Source organism: Puntigrus tetrazona, chromosome 13 (genome assembly GCF_018831695.1).
Source record: "Puntigrus tetrazona isolate hp1 chromosome 13, ASM1883169v1, whole genome shotgun sequence".
NCBI lineage: Eukaryota > Metazoa > Chordata > Actinopteri > Cypriniformes > Cyprinidae > Puntigrus > Puntigrus tetrazona.
In genome coordinates, this window is record NC_056711.1 from 4472561 (window position 1) to 4491962 (window position 19402).

The 19402-nt window shown below is 39.7% G+C and overlaps 1 protein-coding gene across 2 annotated transcripts in view; it reads left to right on the forward strand.

The window, feature by feature from the left end:
- Window positions 1-1859: 1859 nt before the first annotated feature.
- The window catches only part of prkceb (protein kinase C, epsilon b), a 73090-nt gene continuing 55547 nt past the window's right edge, over window positions 1860-19402 (forward strand). The window contains exon 1 of one of the 2 annotated variants that reach the window (XM_043255803.1): window positions 1860-3234. In XM_043255803.1, coding sequence (XP_043111738.1) covers window positions 2887-3234 — 348 coding nt within the window. In that variant the 5' untranslated portion in view covers window positions 1860-2886. The remainder of the gene's footprint in view (window positions 3235-19402) is intronic. The other variant, XM_043255801.1, reaches the window with a different exon arrangement.

Genomic DNA, 19402 nt, shown 5'->3' on the forward strand with positions numbered 1-19402 from the left:
CTAAAGAAACATATGGAGAATGTTATGAGTATATATATCTATATCTATATATATATCTATATATATATATCTATATATCTATATATATATATATATATATATATATATATATATATATATATATATATATATATATATATATATATATATATAATCCAAACTGACGCACAAATGAATTGAATGTGCCATGTTACATATGATTCTGGTCATGAGGTTTAAGTTTGTTCAGAACAGCCTTTCATGTGTCTATTTATGTCCAAACAAAGAAGCATTGTCCACCGAGGCCTGATCTCCACTACTGGCAGATGCCTACAGTGATTTCTAACGCACTAAGCATATGAACATAGACGCTGGCATTTTGGGGGTGGAACGAAGTAAGCTTCAAGACCCTCAAAGAGCCCTAAATGGCCGCTTCTTTTCTCGCAACACAGAACCCACACACTATCAGTGTCTCAAAGGGGCATTCATGTTCCTCCTGCCGGTGATGTCATCTAGACTCATGCGAGCTAGAACATCTCCGACTAATGTCATTGCAGGCCCTGAGGGAAAGTCCTGATGTCGAAACAACATCACCATTCATTCTCCGGCAGACATCGCTCATCTGATTATTGTGTCTGAAACAAAAGGACACACAGCTCGGAATCAAACGCATTAAACCGAGCTTTCTAAAGCTGATGCCATTTTAAATATTTAAAAGACCACCTTTGTCCACCTTTGATAGGTAAGATCTGTTCGACGTGATTTTAATAGCACGATCCTTGCGTTATTCAACAGCGCTTTGGCGATGCTGAACTATGCATGTGCTCATGTTAATGAAAATAATTTCGCAAAAATTGTTTTTTATCAACTTAATTAGTGCTCATGTGGGTATCGGGTGCTTTTATCCATACGCTGTTCAATAATTAAGTTTCCTCCAGTGGCTCGGTCTTATTGGTCACAGCGAATGTAGTGTTGTGGACCGGGCAAACATATTTGGGGTTGCACCATGAGCCAAAATAAAGGAATACAAGCATTAATTACCTCAGAATAATCTTTATAAGACAAAAAACTGATTATTAATAGCATTAATAAAGCATGCTGCAGAGTTTTTAATACTTATTTTGTTGCTGCATAATGCTTTATCTTATCTTTTTTAAATTATACACTCGATACATTATGCAGATTTGAGAATGAAATGCGTACGCATGTTCATATACAATTTACTCGAATTAGCTTGAGCATGCAATCTGCTCAAAAGATGCTAGCAATTCGAGAGGCAAAGCGTTATAATGCAGATACAGTAACTGTCCACCTAATACTTCTATAAGGACACTGCCATCTACTGGAGTTTTTAACTCACTCAATGTGATTTTAATCTCAACCGTTGCCATTAAAAGTTGTTTAAAAGAGCGAGATAGCCACTCTATCGCATGTACTTCATATCCACCCAAAATCTGTTTCTTAAATAATACGTTCTACATTTGAAGCGTCTCAAGAAAAGGATTTGTAAAACAAGCTTGAGAAATGTATACGTGCTATCATTACGCCACTGATGGCACGCTGACTTTTAATGCAACGGCAGGCAAAACACGTTAGTTATAATTTCTTCATAATACTGTGTTTGATCGTCAAGCATAATCTAGGCTGTAGAGGGAATTCCATCCACGAGGTGGCGCTTTTGGTCGACTAATGATGTCGAGAAGGTGGACGTCAATGCATCGCGTTTTTAAAAACTAACTTCTTGCACGAAGTCCCCAGACAAAGTGTTGTAAATGTGTTATACACATTTTAACGAACACCATATATTTTTACCTAGTTGCAATAACGCACTGTAAAATTAGGTCACGCTTGGGGCTGGCGCTTAACTCGCTACAGCACTTCTGTTCGACTTTGTGAGTTCAGTCAGAAAAAATTAAATAATGTGGTGGAGAGTAGTTTTATTTATTACCAAAGCGTTGTAAACACCCTTATGCACCCTCATAATAACCAATAATGCATTGCTACTGGCATTGGGGGTAAACAGTGTCATTTCGAATAACCATTAATGATATAAACAAGTGAAGAATTGAGACACCGGTGGCCACCGGACGTTCCGCCTTGAGCAGGGTGCATCATTCACACTTGGCATTCACACACACACACACACACACACGCGCGCGCGCGCGCGCTTCATCTTTACAGCCCTGTGGGTGATGCTTGACCAGAGAGCCGAAGCAGCGGTTCCAGCAGGGCCGCTCCAGTGCCGCACTCACTCAGCCCTCTCCGCGCAATAACTGACGTGTTTTGCGCATTTCCTGGACCAGCCTTCAGACACACACACACACACACACACGGAGAGTCGGGAGAAAAAGAGGCAGGTCTGCAGGAAACCGAGTACCGACGGGCAAACAAGGATCCTGGAAAAAAAGCAAGTGAGCGCGGAACCCTTGTAAACACCGCTTCTCCTGTCTGGGGCGAACCGAAAGACGCTTTTGCGGGGATAACTTTCCTCCCGGTGCGCGGAGGAGACACGTCCAGCGCTCCAGTCAGACGAGGGAAAGGGCTCCTCACCCCGAGGAGATCCAGCATATATTTCTGTCGCATTTCGAGGAGTGGAATGCTGGTCGTATCGCGGCTGACACGCCGTTGCTGTCCTTTTTCAAGCCAGCTTGCGTCGCTGACTGCCTACAGCGGCGTTTGGACAGCTTCGAGACCGCATGCAGGTTGTCCGTAGGTCACAGCAATAGATCCCCTTTCTGCCCGGACCTCGTACGCTTTGCATGCAGATCCACGAGGACGAAGAAGGGCATTCACCGTTATTTCACAAAGGAGAAACAACCCCAAACCAGCGGACCGTGGCATACACCGGTTGAATAATTAACCAGGCGCCGAAGTGGAATATCGTTACTAAAGCTCTCGAAAGTGGCCATGGTGTTTTTTAACGGTCTGCTGAAGATCAAGATCTGCGAGGCTTTGGACCTGAAGCCCACAGCCTGGTCCCTGAGACACGCCGTCGGCCCCAAGACGCAGACCTTCCTGCTGGACACGTACATCGCCCTCAACGTAGATGATTTTCGAGTGGGTCAGACCTCGACCAAGCAGAAGACCAACAGCCCCGTGTGGCACGACGAGTTTGTGACCGAGGTGCACGACGGCCGCAAGATCGAGCTGTCGGTGTTTCACGACGCGCCGATCGGCTACGACGACTTCGTGGCCAACTGCACCATTCAGTTTGAGGAATTGCTGCATAACGGCAGCAAACGCTTCGAGGACTGGGTAATGTCTTTTTGCGGATATTAAAGGGTGCCTGCTCCACACATGTTGGAAAACCTAATTTAATTGCAGCTGTGATTTGGAACACGGTTAAAGAATTGAGCCCAAAGCCAGCGGTAGGACTAACTAGTTGGTTTATTGCTGGTCTAAACGAGTCGAACAGCCGGCGGGAAACTGGCTTCCATGTTCCAAAACCCCAGCCAACAGCTGGATTCTCCAGCCGAAACAAAAGTAGGGTGTAGGGGCTCTTTATTGTTTACAGCTACAAGTGTATTTGCGTTTCAGTGTTTTTTTTTTAACATTTCAGTAACTACAAAAGTTAAGTTACGAGTGAAAGGAGGCATCACCTGTCGCCAACTTAATGCTAGCAAACATTTTGCGTCAACCTGAGGTGAAACCTAAAAACGGTACGCAACTTTTTACTGCTGTAGCATGAAACAGTACCTTCACAGTCGGGAAAATACGATAAGTGTCAAAATGATCGCGTATTAAGATAGCAAACCTAATTTATTTCTGTAAAAAAATTAATATTTTAGCTTGAAGCAGTATAGAGACTGTACTAGTCGCGCCAAATGACAGACTCCAAAATATTACGCCGGAAAATGCGCGTTAAATTAATTGTTTAGAAGCCATCGTAGCCTATTATTGTATTCGAATGCTAAAGTATTTAATCGCCTTTGGTAAACGAATTAAATGTTGAATACATGGTGACACCAAAACGAAAACGCATGCATGTTCTCCTCGCATCATTGGTGTCGTGAGCCAGCAGCAGGTGTGTGTGTGTGTGTGTGTGTGTGTGTGTGTGGTGCTTTCCTCTTTCTCTGATGCCACCTGCATCATTTCTGCAGCAAAGGCCTCAGATGAACGCTCAGATAACCCCCGGTTGCATAGAGACGACGAAAGAGGCTGGCTGCCTGTCATAAATATTTCTGCAGCTGCAAAGAGCCATGCAGCCATCATTAATGCAGACATGCGATGATCCGATGCCAAAGTGCTCAGACAACATGCGTCTTTTAATTTGGAGGTATTTGAAAATCTGGTGTTTTTGTCAGGTGATCGGACGTTTCTAAATTACATGGCAAAAATGTATTTAGTGTGACTTGCTAGATATAGATCATTACAGAATTATTTATAAGCGGCCTGCTTGTAGAAACGTCAGAAATATACTAGTTGCAGTGATGGTTAGTTATCTGAAGTCACACCACGGTGTGATCAGAAGATTAGTATACTAGAATGCACCAGAATACACAACAGCCACGATAACGTCTGCATCATTTCCATGTCGTTTTACACACATGCTTTCAAATCAGTAATTTATCTGTATATTACTGATACAGATCATTTGAGCGTCGCTGACAAACACAATGACAGTTGCAGGTCATATCCATGCTGCCTGTCTCGTGTTCAGTCGAAACAGTGAATAATAGCATAGAGAGCAATAGAATATCAGTGAACAGCACACGAAGTAATCCAGTAATAGAATATCGTTGCATATGTTTTGAATGAGTGGGAATAGCTGGGTTGAATATCAGTATACAGCATCGGTCTTGATATGGCAGGTGTGCAGTAAGACTCCAAGGGACCCTGGAAAATGCTCTGCTCTTTGTAGTCTAACACAGATGGAGATGTTAATTATTGATGTGCCATCATAAGCTTCGTTGTGGTGTTGAGACATACAGTCTCCGGCCTTTATGTTGCCATCTTAAGACAGGACTGACCCCCTTGTTATTAAAGACGGGAGAGATTAATAAATTCAACCGTACGGTTAATTTGGGCATCCTGATCCGCTACAAAAGCAAATGGGTTGAAATGTAAGCAGATGCATGCACAGATGTAGTAAAAAACATTTAGTTTTCGTGTGTTTTGAACAGCTCTCTAATTCTTACTAAAGCTACAAGCTTGCAATGCTTCAAGAAAATTAGTTTTCCCATTAATATGCTTCCATATGTTGGCTAGCTGCAGTTTGTTGACACATGAAAAGTCGAGGTAACTTCTTAGGTAGAGCTCGCAAAGTAAATTCAGCTTGCAGTTGTTAATGACAGTGCAAACAAGTGCAAACCATGGGCTGGTTACACCAGTCCTAAGTTGAAACTTATGCTAATTGGGGCTTACATGAGCACTATTTTACAGCTTAAACAGTAGTAGACATCAGAGCTTCATAACACTCAATGTACCATTCATATATATAAATATATATATATATATATAGATTATTTATTCAATTATACCAAGCTTATGTTCAAAAGCGACTTATTTCCTAGACATACAGTATATGAGGATGTTGACATTTGTGCTCATGTATATTGAGCACAAGGAAACATCATGCGATTAAATGATTTCTTAGCAGCTCTGTAGTAAAAAATAAAACATATAAATAATAATAATAAAAATAATAGATAAATATCACGTTTTTTTGTATTAGTATTGATTTAAATCCTTAATTTTAGATATTGTAATTTACTTAATTAAAATTTACAGAATTTATTAATTTATTATGAAAATATTTTAGGCCCTTACTAACTATACTATAACTCTATACTTTAATTTGGGATTGTGTGATGTGAATATCATTGGCTTTTATGACGAATTGCATTCCTTGAGTCACTTTGGATAAAAGCATCTACTGAAAGTTTAACGGAATGTAAATGAAAATGTACGTATTATGGGAATTCAATTTATTACCATAATGAAACAGGGCAAAACTCATATTCAGGTAAAACTTGAAATGCTCTGTTTTTTTATCAGCAGCTCATCGGATCAGTAAGTGTAAATGTTATACTGAGGCTTTACGACTAGTTTTGCTTTAACAGCAAAGAATGCAACCAAATTAACCACGCACAGAGGTATTTACAAAAAAAACTAGTGGCTGCTGAGAATGTCCCATTTTAAGTTTGGCTCAACCCTATCTAAGCCTTGCGTCCTCAGGCGAGCAGGATTCCTGGCAGAGTGTGTCTGTGTGTGTCATAGTGAGTATCTGTCAAGACAAGCAAGTGCTTGATAGTGTGCAAAGAGAAAAAGAGCATCAATCTGTGGGACAGACGTGCGCCGAGGTAGGCTCTGACTGGCTCACAGGCAGCGCTTGTGTAATTTGAAAGCAATTTGTGTGAAAGTGTGAGAAAGGTTTGGTCAGACTACGAGAATTACTCAGTCACCCATTTTCCCATGAACCCTGTACATGCACACAAACGCGCTCACACCTATTTCAAAGGCAACTCCTCTTCGGTCGTGCCTGCGCTTGCACGCTGTAGGCTTATTTTGTTCTAAAGGGCATGCCGGTGTTATGTTGTTCATCCCAGGCAGCTCATTGCAGGAGCTTTTCATCTCCATTTGCTTTAACCGAGAGCTGCATGGTGGGGCCAGTTGGAGGTGTGAAGGCCGAGGTCTGCCGGCTGTGTAAACTTCAGAATAAGTTAGAGGTTGGGCTGATTCCACAACCCCCCCATGTCTGTCTGCACTGTCCTTTATCTGCCCTCGGTTGGGCTGTTGGCTTAGAACCGGTTGTTGTTCAGAACTGGCTCCAGAACCGAATCGTGTTCATGATGCTCAGTTTCGTTAACAAGGTATGCATCTGCTAATTCAAACAGAACACTGTAGTATCACACTAAGACAGCGTTTCCAGCACGGCTGGTCTGCATTCTGTTGTGTAGCACATGCACCAACACGACAGATAACAAGGGACGAGGAGTCTTTAAGGCTTCAGAAGAGCAACTTGATCTTAAACCGTGTCTCGGCTTGACACTTTGGAAAGTGGGTAGGCTGAATCTGGCAGACATTATTTTCCCTCTTTCTCGAAGCTCAGAGTAAATTAGAGGATAGGGAAGTAGACTGTCAAAATTAGAATGAAATTCGTTTTTTTCCTTGAGAGAGATTAAGTGGAGAGAGCTTCTCACTTAACCAAACACAAAACAGCATAGGCTGGTTAGGCATGTTTTGAATCATGGCTTAATCTGGTCCTTAGTTGGTCATAAGCTGGGCCAGAGCTGGTTATAAACTGGTTATACGCTGGTCCTGAGCAGGAGTGCATAGGTAGGTTTCTTGAAGCATCTAGGAGACATTGGTACAGTTCTTCTGTATTTAGTCTGTTTCAGTTTCTTCATGTCATTTCAGACAGACTGGATATGAACATATCTGTCAGTAAAGCCTATAAAAATCAGTTTTCATGTCTTCTACAACACCTCAGCTTGTGATTCTTAGTGAGGTGAGGGTCCTTTCGTAGGATTTTTTTTACTCAAGCAAAGTCTCTGAGATCACTTCTACAGTATGCAAGTAGGCTGCAGTTTTGTAAAAATGGTTAACACCCAATTCTTCACCTTCATTCTTAATTCTTTTGCAGGTAACGTCTTTTCTTCTCCACCTGTTTTGACTGCACTGACCCAGTGAGCATTTCACTGTCCCTTAGTTATGTCTACACAATTTCTGGTATTGCATAAGTATTGCATCCTTCTCACGGGCATTTAATAATCTTTGACTTTCAGTCTTCAATGTCAGAGTTTAATGTCTTTTTTTGGCTCATTTTATCTGTAAAAAGAGGTTTTTCACTTATAAATGACTAAATACAACATTTCTAAAACAATACAAAAAACAATGGTAGTTATTAAGATTGATGTGGTTTGGAATTGATAAACTAATAACCAGCTCAGAACCAAACCTGCTCAAACCGCACATGCTGGGTTTTTTTTCGACAAGGCAGGCTGCAAATGGTTTTAGGGACTGGCTGTAAATATGAACATTCAAATTCCTTTTGAGGTGTAACAGAGAAAGGTAGGGGATATGTATTTAAATCTATCTGTAATAATGGTAGAAGTGTGCATTGAGGGCCGCATATCGGCCGCAAAGGGGGCATTCCCAAGTACCCTTCTGAAGGCTAAAATGAGGAATGGGACACCCTGTGTCTATGAGTGCGTTCTCAGTTGCAAGTCACTGCTTGTGATGTGTAATTATGAAAAACCTTGTTGCATATAGGTGCATAAGGAAAAGGCTGTGTGTTTTGGCACTGATTGAGTTTCGTAAAACATTAGAGTAGTTAATAAGCATTTGAAGAACAACCAGGTTTACCTTTCTGCTTATCATTCCCCATCATCCATCTTTCTTTCACTCTTCGCTGCTGCAAAGGCAGGTAACTGAATAAATAAATGTCATAATTGAATGCAATGTCTTTGAAACAACATTGAAATTGTCATTTGGTGGGTAAGGAAAATAGCTGTCACTCCCAAAGGTGCTAGTGTAGAGAAACAGCATCAAAAATAGAGTGACATTAATGCATGAAAGGGACAGTTCACTTCAAATGTAAAATTATGTCATTATTTACTCACATGTAATTCCAAACTTTTTTTTTTTCTGTGGAAGACGTGAGATTGAGTAGGTCACTCTCAAAGTGAACTGCCATTATGTCTGCCATTAAAATGAGAGATTTCATTTATGTTCTACGAAAGAAAGCTAGTCATACTTTGGAATAACATGAGGGTTAGCAAATGATTATAGAATTTGCATCTTTTTGAGTGACACAAGCTATTAGTGCATAGATAAGAATGCCAGCTCTGCAAGGACTGTCTGGTGCTTCTGATTCACAACCTTTAAGTAAGCTACGTTTTCTTATTAAAAAATCTGCTACTTACTATTCAAACGTGGAATTCTTGGCACGGTTAGACAGCTGTGCTGAACCATGTTCGTAGCCAATCAGGATCTGTCACATCTATTGCCTGTTTCTCTGTTGCTTGCTAAGCGCGCTACTTTGAGCAATGTAAACACATTAGTAATAAAATCTATAGAAATGTATGATTATCCTTCATAACACTGTGTTTTTTTCATATGCAAACATCTGTGTTTCCACGGCAATGACTGAGTCATTTGAATTGCATTTCAAAGAGATCTGTTATCGGCCTCGCAGTGGAAAACGTAACCATACCGGCCAGATTGGATCGGCACGGAATGGAACGGTTCTTTAAAGAGAACTCCACACTGTTTAGAGCTTATGTTCTGTCCAGAGCAAAATAAGGTTGTTGCATGTATGAATTGGATCAAAACGGAAACGAAATACATAGCAATATAACGGAAATTTGTGTATTAACATTAGATTGTGGTTATGGTAAAGGGCGTAACATTGCTCATGCTTAAGTTATTCGGCCAATCACAATGCACTGAATAGCTGGCCAATCAGAGCACACCTTGCTTTTTTAGAAAGATGAAGCTTTGTACGAATTGACCCATTTCAGGAAGGCAGGGCTTAGAGTAGAAACAATAATGTACAGTATGTGGAACACAATGTGTTTTTTGAAACTTAAACTGCATGAACACAATGCATTACACCAAATACACTAAATAATGTTTGTTTTTGCAACATCACATGGCCGCTTTAAACTAGTTGTTCAGTTTTGTACATTGCAATCTTCATATAAATTGACCAATTTATGTTTTCGAAATTGTCTAGAGCAAATTTGGTTGTAGAACGCCATTGTCGCTCCCTTAAAGAACCTGTGTATTTGCGGTCATAAAAGTAAAGTACCAACACGTACTCCTACAATTGACCAGAGATTCATTCAGCTCAAAGGTTAACCCTTCATACTCAACACCTAAATGAGACAAAGCTTTTTGACCATTGTCCGGTGGGAAGTATGGAGGTAAGATCTTTGCATGGTGATGTGTTTAAGGTGAGATTTTTGCACTTGCTTGTGTTCTGTATATTTTAATGGTGCCATTATAACACAGTACAGTATTCGTTGCTTCAACCTGTGACACACTTCACCTTTAATGGTTAACATCCCAATGGTTAATAGATGAAAGTTAATTGTTGATTAGCCAAATTAGTATCTCCAAGTAGAGAAGCATTCTTCTGTTTCTGCTCAATTACACATGTACCTGTTGTAATGTCAGCCATTGAGAGGCAATGGCTCACAGTAAATTGGAGCGCAGTCCAGCCATCAACAAGACAGAGCTCTCTTTTTCACACAATCTTTCTCTCTCTGACCTTCTCATCTATTGTTTAATCATGGCCTGTAATTATCAAAGTTATATTATAATTTGCAGTTTTCGTTAACCACTAACACCCCTCTTACGGTGTATTCACACCAGGAAAGTCCGCTAGTTCACTGGCTTTGATCCGGACCAATTTATTTTTAATTTTTTATTGTATTTGTCCGTCTGTCCATTCATTTAGTTTGTCCATTGGTGCATTCATTCATTCTCTTTTCACTAGTTTGTTAATCCATTAATTTGGCATTCGTTCAGTCATTTTGCACATTTGGTTCATTCATTTGCTTGTTCGTTTATTCGCTAATTCATCTGTCTGCTCATTCATATCTTTGCGTGTTTGTTGACTGACCATGATACAGCCTGAGTTGTGAATAGTGGGTGAACTGTATGTAAACCCGTGGAGCGACACAGGAGCAGGTGTGTATAATATCACCACAGACATTGAAGTCGTGTCACTGACTGAAGGATTGGATTTCCTGAAAGGTTAAACACACAGGACGGGCTCTCAGCTCCTGGATATGAAAATCTTAACATAAATAGATAGCCTCATATTTTATTGAATGGTTTGTTGAACGGTTTTATTGAATCATGCGTTATGAAATCGTGCTTTAGTGTTAGCTTTGTCGTGAAGCGGCTGGGAATCTGTGTTTGTTTCTGTGTAGGAAAGGCTGGTGACCGGGCAGTTTGCGTGAAGCAGTACTGGGAGAGGTTTTATTCCGCTTGCCTTAAAGCGTCTGACGCAGATCTGCAGAAAACAATAGTATTGTGGTTGCTTCTCAGAGTTCTTATCCAGACACAACACACACACACACACCCTCTGCTATGACATCCATGCCCTTTGTCTTTGCCCTTAGTGTCTGTTTTAGGATGCTCTTGCTGCAGGAAATAGCAGATAATAATCTGAGACTGTTTTTTATAACATGCAGACATGACTTTAGCTGATTCAATTAAATATTAGAAGGAATGAAGACATAGTTGGATGCGTGATGTATGTGATTTTAAGTGCCACGGATATTATACTAGGTATAATATCACTGTGCCCCAGTAAGATATTACTGATGAATGTGTCAGTGATTACCGTAGTTTGATAATTCTAATAATAGTTTAGCAAGTTGTCTATTCCATCTGCCGTATAATACGAGATCAAAGACTTTAGATATACAAAGATCATATTACTTAGGAATGTGAGAGAAATTTTACAGGTCTTGCCTGAACAATAAGCTTTTACATGACAGTTTTTAGGATTTATTGGTGATTTCAAAATGAATTGCCTTAAAGGGTTACTTAACCCCAAAATGAAAATTTGGTAATTAATCACGTCATGATTCATTTCGTTCCAAAGCTGTAAAAACCTGTTAATCTTCGTAACACAATTTAAGATATTTTGGATGAAAACCAGGAGTTTTGTGACTGTCCCATTGACTGCCAAGTAATGCACACTGTCAAGGACCAGAAAAGTATGGAAGACATTGTCAGAATCTGCCATTAGTGGTTTAACCGTAGTGTTATCCCACTAATGGGGCAACAATGGGGCACTGTAGCGCCATTTTCGAGTTGTTATTTTTATTTTCTTCGCGTACAAAAAGCATTAAGCGATAAATAAGTTTTAATGACAAAATTTTCATTTTGAGATTGAGTAACCCTATAAAGGGCCAGATGTGTGAACAAATCCAAACTCAAAAGACTCAAATCAAAAACTACGAAAAGGTCCGAAATGATTCGTGATTCAGTTTGATCCATCAGGACTGTTCTTTCATGCACTGGCGGATTCTCACCTCGCAGCGGAGACAGGATATATTGTAGAACACGAAAACAAAAAAAATGCGAGAAGTGGTGGATATTTATCTGCAGTTCATTGTAGGAAACCAAATGTTTGCAATAATCACCGCTGCGATTGTTCAAAGCAAATGAAAATGTCTAAAAGCGAAACTGCTATCATAAAACTGATATTTCCTCTTCTGAATGGAGTAAAATAGCTGATACAGTAGATCAGTTTTCTCACTGTAAGGCTGCATTGTAGGGCTGCACGGTTATGACAAATATCATAATTGTTGATTATTCCATTAAAATTGTAATTGCGATTATTAATTACAGTTTCTTCTTTAAATTCCCAGGTAAAATATGCATAGCATGTGCTATACTAAAACAAAAATTAGAACAATGCAATGCAAACTTTGAGTGATGATGTAATTGCGGCATTCGTAATTATAGTTGCTATTAATTGTGGAGCCCTGCTGCATTGTATCTTTGTCTTTGTCTCATGTCGGTGTCGTGTGTGCATCACACAGCACTGCTCTGGTATTTATATCCGTACAATGCCACAGCTCTAAGGCCACGATTGACAGACAGGACCAATATGAAAGCTGTCTGGATTGACAGGACCCTTTCTTAGCTTGACCTCGATTCCCCGCGGGGCCCGACTGAGGAGCGGACAGTAGTATCCTCCCGGTGGCCCCGGAGGAAACAGGGGCCGGGGGTACTGCCGGGCCGGAGCTAAAAATACCGGCGGTGCGTTTGAGTCACACGGTAGCCTGGGCTTCCTGTTTTCACTCTCCCACGTTTACTTCCCAGAGAGATAGAGGGGGACAGAGAGGAGGCGGTGGGGTGAGACTGGGGGACCTGATGCCTTCGCTGATATCAAGACACATGAGATCGCTAAATGATTCTGATTCCCACAGAATTCGTGGCTGATGGTATTACGGCATTATAGGTAACAAACATTGCTGTAAAAACATAGCTGCTATTAAGGATGCAATCTGTTTTGCTAACCTGCTAACCACAAACCTTAAACCCAAAGAAAACATAATTTTTGATGCGAACACGCATAGACTTTCATAGTGTCCTCCAAGTGTCCTCCAAGCAAATAGGAAAGTTGGAAAGTTTATTTTAGTCCAGTGTCTGCAATATTTCTCTCCAGAAGTTATTGATAAAGCAATTTTGTAAATGTATAAAGCATGAAATGGAAGTTTGCGTATTTTTTATTACCGTATTGTGACGTACTTCATAGAGAAACTGAATATCGAATGAGGAAAGTAGAGGGCGTGGCTTGTTTTCTCTACTGCAAACTGATTGGACGTAGTAAAGTAGGCGTTTCATTCAGAAATAAACACTCACAGTTGAAGGGGTGTGGTTAATCATGTCATGCTAAAAAAATTTAATTAAATATCTAAGACCCCAATATAATCATTTTTTTGTTCCACGCTTTAAAGTAAAGAGAAGTTTGAAATACCTGAGTAGTGGTTTACTTTTAACAAACATTGCCAGGCTGCTGAGTGTTTAGATATACACAGGTTATGCTGTGATTATTGTGAATATTACCTGCCAAGTGACACAAACCTCAAACACCTTCAATTAGATGCTCAATTGTGGATTCTGAGACGGACAGAAGCGCTGAATGTGATGTGATAAGAGAGAGGAACATGTTCTCTCAAGTTCACATTCCTTAAATAACTTAGAAAAGTCCCCACAGACTAAAAACGAAGAAAAAAGGGAATGCTTAAGAAAAGTCCTTTTGTGAATGCGTGTGAACTACTGGTCACTTTATAAAGGCAGCGTCTAATTGAAACAGATAAATGGGAGGTGGTGGGTCATATATAGTGGTCTCAAAAGCATGACTCCAGTTTACGCTCATGTGATGTCTGACTTCGTTTGCTCTTTAAGTACATCCACGCTAATGTAATAGTGTCTTGAAGGGGTGCAGTGTAAGGATGACCGTTGATGCTTGATGCTCTCTCAGCAGCCAAAGAGTGCTGTTTAAACAGCAATGAAGAGTCACAGGAGAGACGGAGAGACACGGTAGGAACGCTTTAAAGTGTAGGTCTCTGAAATAGTGCTGTCACCGGATGAAATATCAGCTAATGCACATACCAAAGCTTTTAAACATGTTAAAACACGCACACACTGGCAAACAAAAAACCTGTACAACGATAAATATTCTTGTGTAGAAAATGGCCCGCTGCGTGGAGAGGTGAATTATGTTTCTAGGTAAATCTCACCAAAACATCCAGGCCAGCTGCTAGCATTATGTATTATATTTGTAGTATAATTATAACTTGTTCATTATGTTCATTATAATTATGTTCTGTATTATGTTTGTAATGTTTTGTGTGTTTATAAATGCTTAAACAACTCACCCAAAAATACACATTTGCTGAAAAAGTACTCACCTTGACGTCATCTAAGATGTAGATGAGTTTGTTTCTTTATCTGAACGGATTTGGAGAAACGTACCGTTGCATCACTTGCTCACCATTGGATCTTTTGCAGTGAATGGGTGCCGTCAGAACGAGAGTAAAAACAGCCGATAAAAACATCACAATAACCCACAAGCTATCCATATGACTCCAGTCCATCAATAACATCTAGCAAAGAGAAATTTGTAACAAAACCATCAAGACATTTTAATATCCATAATCCATAACAATGCTCTCACTGTTGTCCTCTCATTTCAAAATTTGAATTCTCTCCTGATTCAGTCAAGACGACTTTTTAATGGAGTGCGGGTTATTATGGATTAGGAACTAGCCAGATTTTGATGGATTGTTTTTTTTTTTAAAGCATACAGCATACTTCACAAAATGTTAATTGATGGACTGGAGTGGAGTAGATTACTTATGGATTATTGTACTTGTGGAGGCTTTTAATTTTGACGGCACCCATTCACTGCAGAGGATCCATTGATGAGCAAGTGATATAATGCTAATTTTCTTCAAAAAAATCAGCAACAACTCATCCACGTACATCTGAAATGGCATGAGAGGGAATAAATAATCGAATCAAATTATTTTTATTAGAGTACGTGTAAAAATGGGGATATTACCAATGCACTTTAAGTTGAAGAATAAGACGTGAACGTATGGAAATCTGTGTGTCAAATACATTACAAGCTTATTTCAGACATTCAATAAAAAAAAAATTATAAATAATAATAATGCATTAAAATCAAGGCAATTGAACAGTGTTAAAATGCAAATGTTTTTATATTTTGGTCTAGAAACACATGTTATACGTAGTATTAATATAGCATTATTTATTATTATTATTATTAAATATTAGGTTATTTGTTGCTTGAAAATAATGTTCTAATACAATTCTTGGCTAACCCAGAAGGGTTGTTAATGGATTGCTATTTAGCTGTTATTTTCTTTTGTGCTGCGTTTATTTGTTATGTTTTAGTTTCTACAGTTTGCAGACAGCATGCAGGGCAGGACTGCAACCGAACAATCTTTGTGGGGCACCTGTACAAATTTCAGTGACCATCTGTTAGCTACAGAGCACGGATTTGAGGAAATGGACAATTCTCAATGCTCATTAGCAAATATGATGGTTTTTGAAAGGGGTACAGGAAGCAACCCGACAACACAGCACTCATGCTGCCTTCACATCCTCTTGGGAAAATATCACTTTTGCGATGGCGCTTTCAAGCGGTTTTTGGTCGGAATAAAAATGAATCTGTCGGACGTAGTCACTTACCGACAAAGACGGGAAGCTTTTGGAGTTCTAATGCAACAAAATGAAGAGCAAATGATGTGCATTAGGTGTGTAATCGATGCTTTATCTGGCCGTTTTATCACTCATGCAAGTATACAGGAAATATTAGTAGTTTTGTCGTACAAGCTCATTAACCTGCTAAATATGCGCCAGCTTTTTAGATCTTCTAAAACATCTGTTTCCTGAGCAGAACAAAATGGAGAGTCTCAGAGAACACCGTTGCTGTTTTCTCGTGCGCTCATCTCGTAATTAGACAGCATTAAACCTGTTTATTACTCAGTCGAAACACTAATATTTCAGCCGTCTTTATGATCGACGCTAAAGGCCCTGGAACAAACGCCGTGGACATCTAGCCGCCGCGTAAATGCATTCCGTATTTACAGACGTGAAAATGAAAATATTTAGTTATCGCAGAGATATTATTTCTCTCTGTCTAGGTTTACGCGCATGTTTGTGTTTCGGTGGAGTTTCAATTAGCTCGAGGGATCTGGTGTGCGTCTCCCCTCGCAAGAACACACACTCCGCGAGCGGCTAAACACACTGTCATCCGAGAGATAAAACACGACATGGCCCTGTGCTCTGCTCAGACAGCTGTCCTCGCTCACCTGCGCTTTCTTCCTCTGTTTTCATCGTGCATTTTCTTATTTCGCCAGTTCCTCGCATCGTTTCTACACAACAGAGCAGTTGGATTTTTTTGCAAAAATAAACTGAACGCGCTCCCTCTCTGTCGGTGGTCAGCGAAATACATAATCCTGCACCAAAACCATTGAGTATGCAGGCTTGCTGGAGGAAAAGAGATCAGTTCAGGCACATGGTCAGAGGTTGCGTGTCTAGGGTCGAGGCTAAAGCGACCATTTCTCCAGCTGTCTCTTTATCAGTGATTGACAGATGAAGCAAACATCCTCTTTTTTCCTATTTGGTCTATTATTAGCACACAAACAGAGCAAGGGAACCCCTTTCGAAAAAGAAGTACGCTTACAGTGCACTTCAAATTTTAAAAAATAGTACATTTCTATAAAAATTATACGTATATACTTATATTATGCTCTATTTCTCATTACTAAAAACCATTAACTAAGCTTTTCCCTCAATAAACTTATAATTTGCTGCTTATTAATAGTTGCTAAGGGAGTTGTTAACTTCAGGTGTCAGGTGTGATTAGAGATGTATAATATAGTCATGCAAAACCTGTGCTTCATGAGTACCAACAAAAATTCAACGTGTTATTAAGATGCATGCTAATAAGCAACGGGTTAATAGTCAGAATTTTTTTCCCCGACTTTAGTGTCTTGGTAAATCTGAACACACTTTGTTGAAATTGCTTCTGAAACATTACTAGGGTCATTTCAGAACATTAGTAATGGGATGAAACAGAAACGGGTAGCATTTTGTGAAACCTATCCGATTTTAAACACCTTTTCTAATGACCTATATCTGTCCTGGATCTCAAAAAGTCAACGCTCGCTCCTGTGATTCTTTGACCCGCAGATGTCCCATTTACTCAAATGCAAATATTTACTTCCACACCCTCGCATACACGTGCGCACATAGACACACACGTCCACGCATTATTTCCAGACCTAAACTCTCTTTACTGCTGCAGCTAGAGCCGATGTATTTGGCAAGTCGTCGCACCTGCAGGAGCCGGAGCATTCGGAGATCAGCTTGAGCGTGACATCACAGGAAGTGGGAGGAAGGGAGAAGGTCACGAGGTTATTCGGGATAACAAACACGTCACTATAGCAAGCACTGGACAGCGGATCCGTACCGCGGAGCGACCGGTCTCTCCCACAGACCCTCAGCGGGGAAACGCTTCGTTTCATCGTCTTGCAGTCTAGAAAAAACACATCTGTGCTCCCGTTCAAATGTTTTGTATTAAATGTAAACGTGTTCAGATAGAGGCGTCTTGACCCTAGACTAGTAAACGCTTTGGAAAGTCTCTAGTGTGGGTTTGATAAAATCCTAATTCACTCATTCTCCATCAAGCAGGGAGCGAAGAAACCCCACTGCAGCCCCGGGGCTTACAAAGACACAGTATGCTTGAAAAATTAAAGTTTGATTTGAATATTCATCTATTCGGCAAACAGCTTCGGGTGGTTGATGCGGAGTACTTTTGGGAAACCGAAATGACCTCCGTCGTGACATTTATATACTTCATTTAAAAGTACTTTGAGGATTGGGATGATTGGGATTTTATGCGTGCAGTTTCTATGTTCTTGCATTAAATGAGGAATTGAATGTTTGTACTTTTAAATTCATTTATCACAGTATAGAATTAGGTGTCGTTTGTTAACATCAGTTCATGTATTAACCGACATGAACAAACAATGCATTTATCACGCTCTTTATTCATCTTTGTTCGTATTAGTTAATGAAAATACAGTCGTTTATTGTTGTTATTATTATTATTATGGGCTGGCTCATATGCACTTTATTGCTCATTTCTCGGTCCTATAAAAAGTGCACTGAAGTCTATGAATATGTTTTATATGATAGGGATTCATTAGATTACTCAAAAGTGACAGTATAACGTCACAAAATATTCAGATTTGAAATAAATGCTGCTCTTTTAAACTTTCTATTAATTAAAGAATCCTTAAAAAAATGGTTTAAGGCCAAAATGTTACGAAATTTACGAAATGTTAAGCAGCACAACTGTTTTCAACAGTGATAATAAATAGACATGCTTCTTGATCAGCGAATAATCACATCGGAAAGCTTTTTGACACCGAAGTAATGACGCTGAAGATTAAAATAATTAAAAAATAAGATGCTTATTATAAATCTGTTTTCCATGGAAATGCGTGCGGTTTCTATATGTGAGAATCTCAGCTATTGCAATCAGCCGAACACTAACGCTGGCACTTCTGGTTTGGGAGTGTGAATTTTGCGTGTGTGTGTACGCTTGCAAGCAGTTTTTTTTTTTTTGTTTTTTTTTTTGTTGCACTGGTGCATCCTGTGTAAAACCTGTGTTGACTGCACTAACATGATACGGCTCGCCTCTAACCCAACTCCCACACACATCCTCACCGTCTCTCTCTCTTTACTCTCATAGCATGTACAAATCTCTCCACTCATCCCCACATCCTCCCTCCATTTCCTGCTTTAATCTGGTTTTGATGGAACAGCCGTTATGCTGTCATTAGCTGCTGAGAGGAGAACTGGGCCTAATATCAGTCATTTCAGCCTCGGCGCAAGCCTCACAGGGCTCATGTTCCTCTGCTGGTGCCACATACTCAGCATTTATTCGGCTAATCTTGACCATGTGTGCTTGTTTATTTCCATTAGTACCATTACTGATAAGTAAGGCTTCCACAGGTGGTGTGCAAACCTAATGAAGCAGAAAATCACACACACTGATTTAGTCGATTTAGTATGCACAGGAGGTTTTTTTTCTTCTTGAGGAGGAGGCTTCAATGCATAAATACATACACCACCAGTCAAACATTTTTTAACAATTTTTTACATTTTTAAAGAAATTTCTTCTGCTTACTAAGCCTGCATTAATTTGATCCAAAGTACAGCAAAAACAGTAAAATTCTGAAATATTTTAACTATATATATTTTTTCTATTTGGATATATAATTTAGAATGTAATTTATTTGTGCTATATGTTACCATCATTACCTAGCTGACTCATTCTAATATTCTTATTTATTCTAATATATATTTTTGGATCTTTCTATTCATCAAATAGTCCTGAAAAAATATA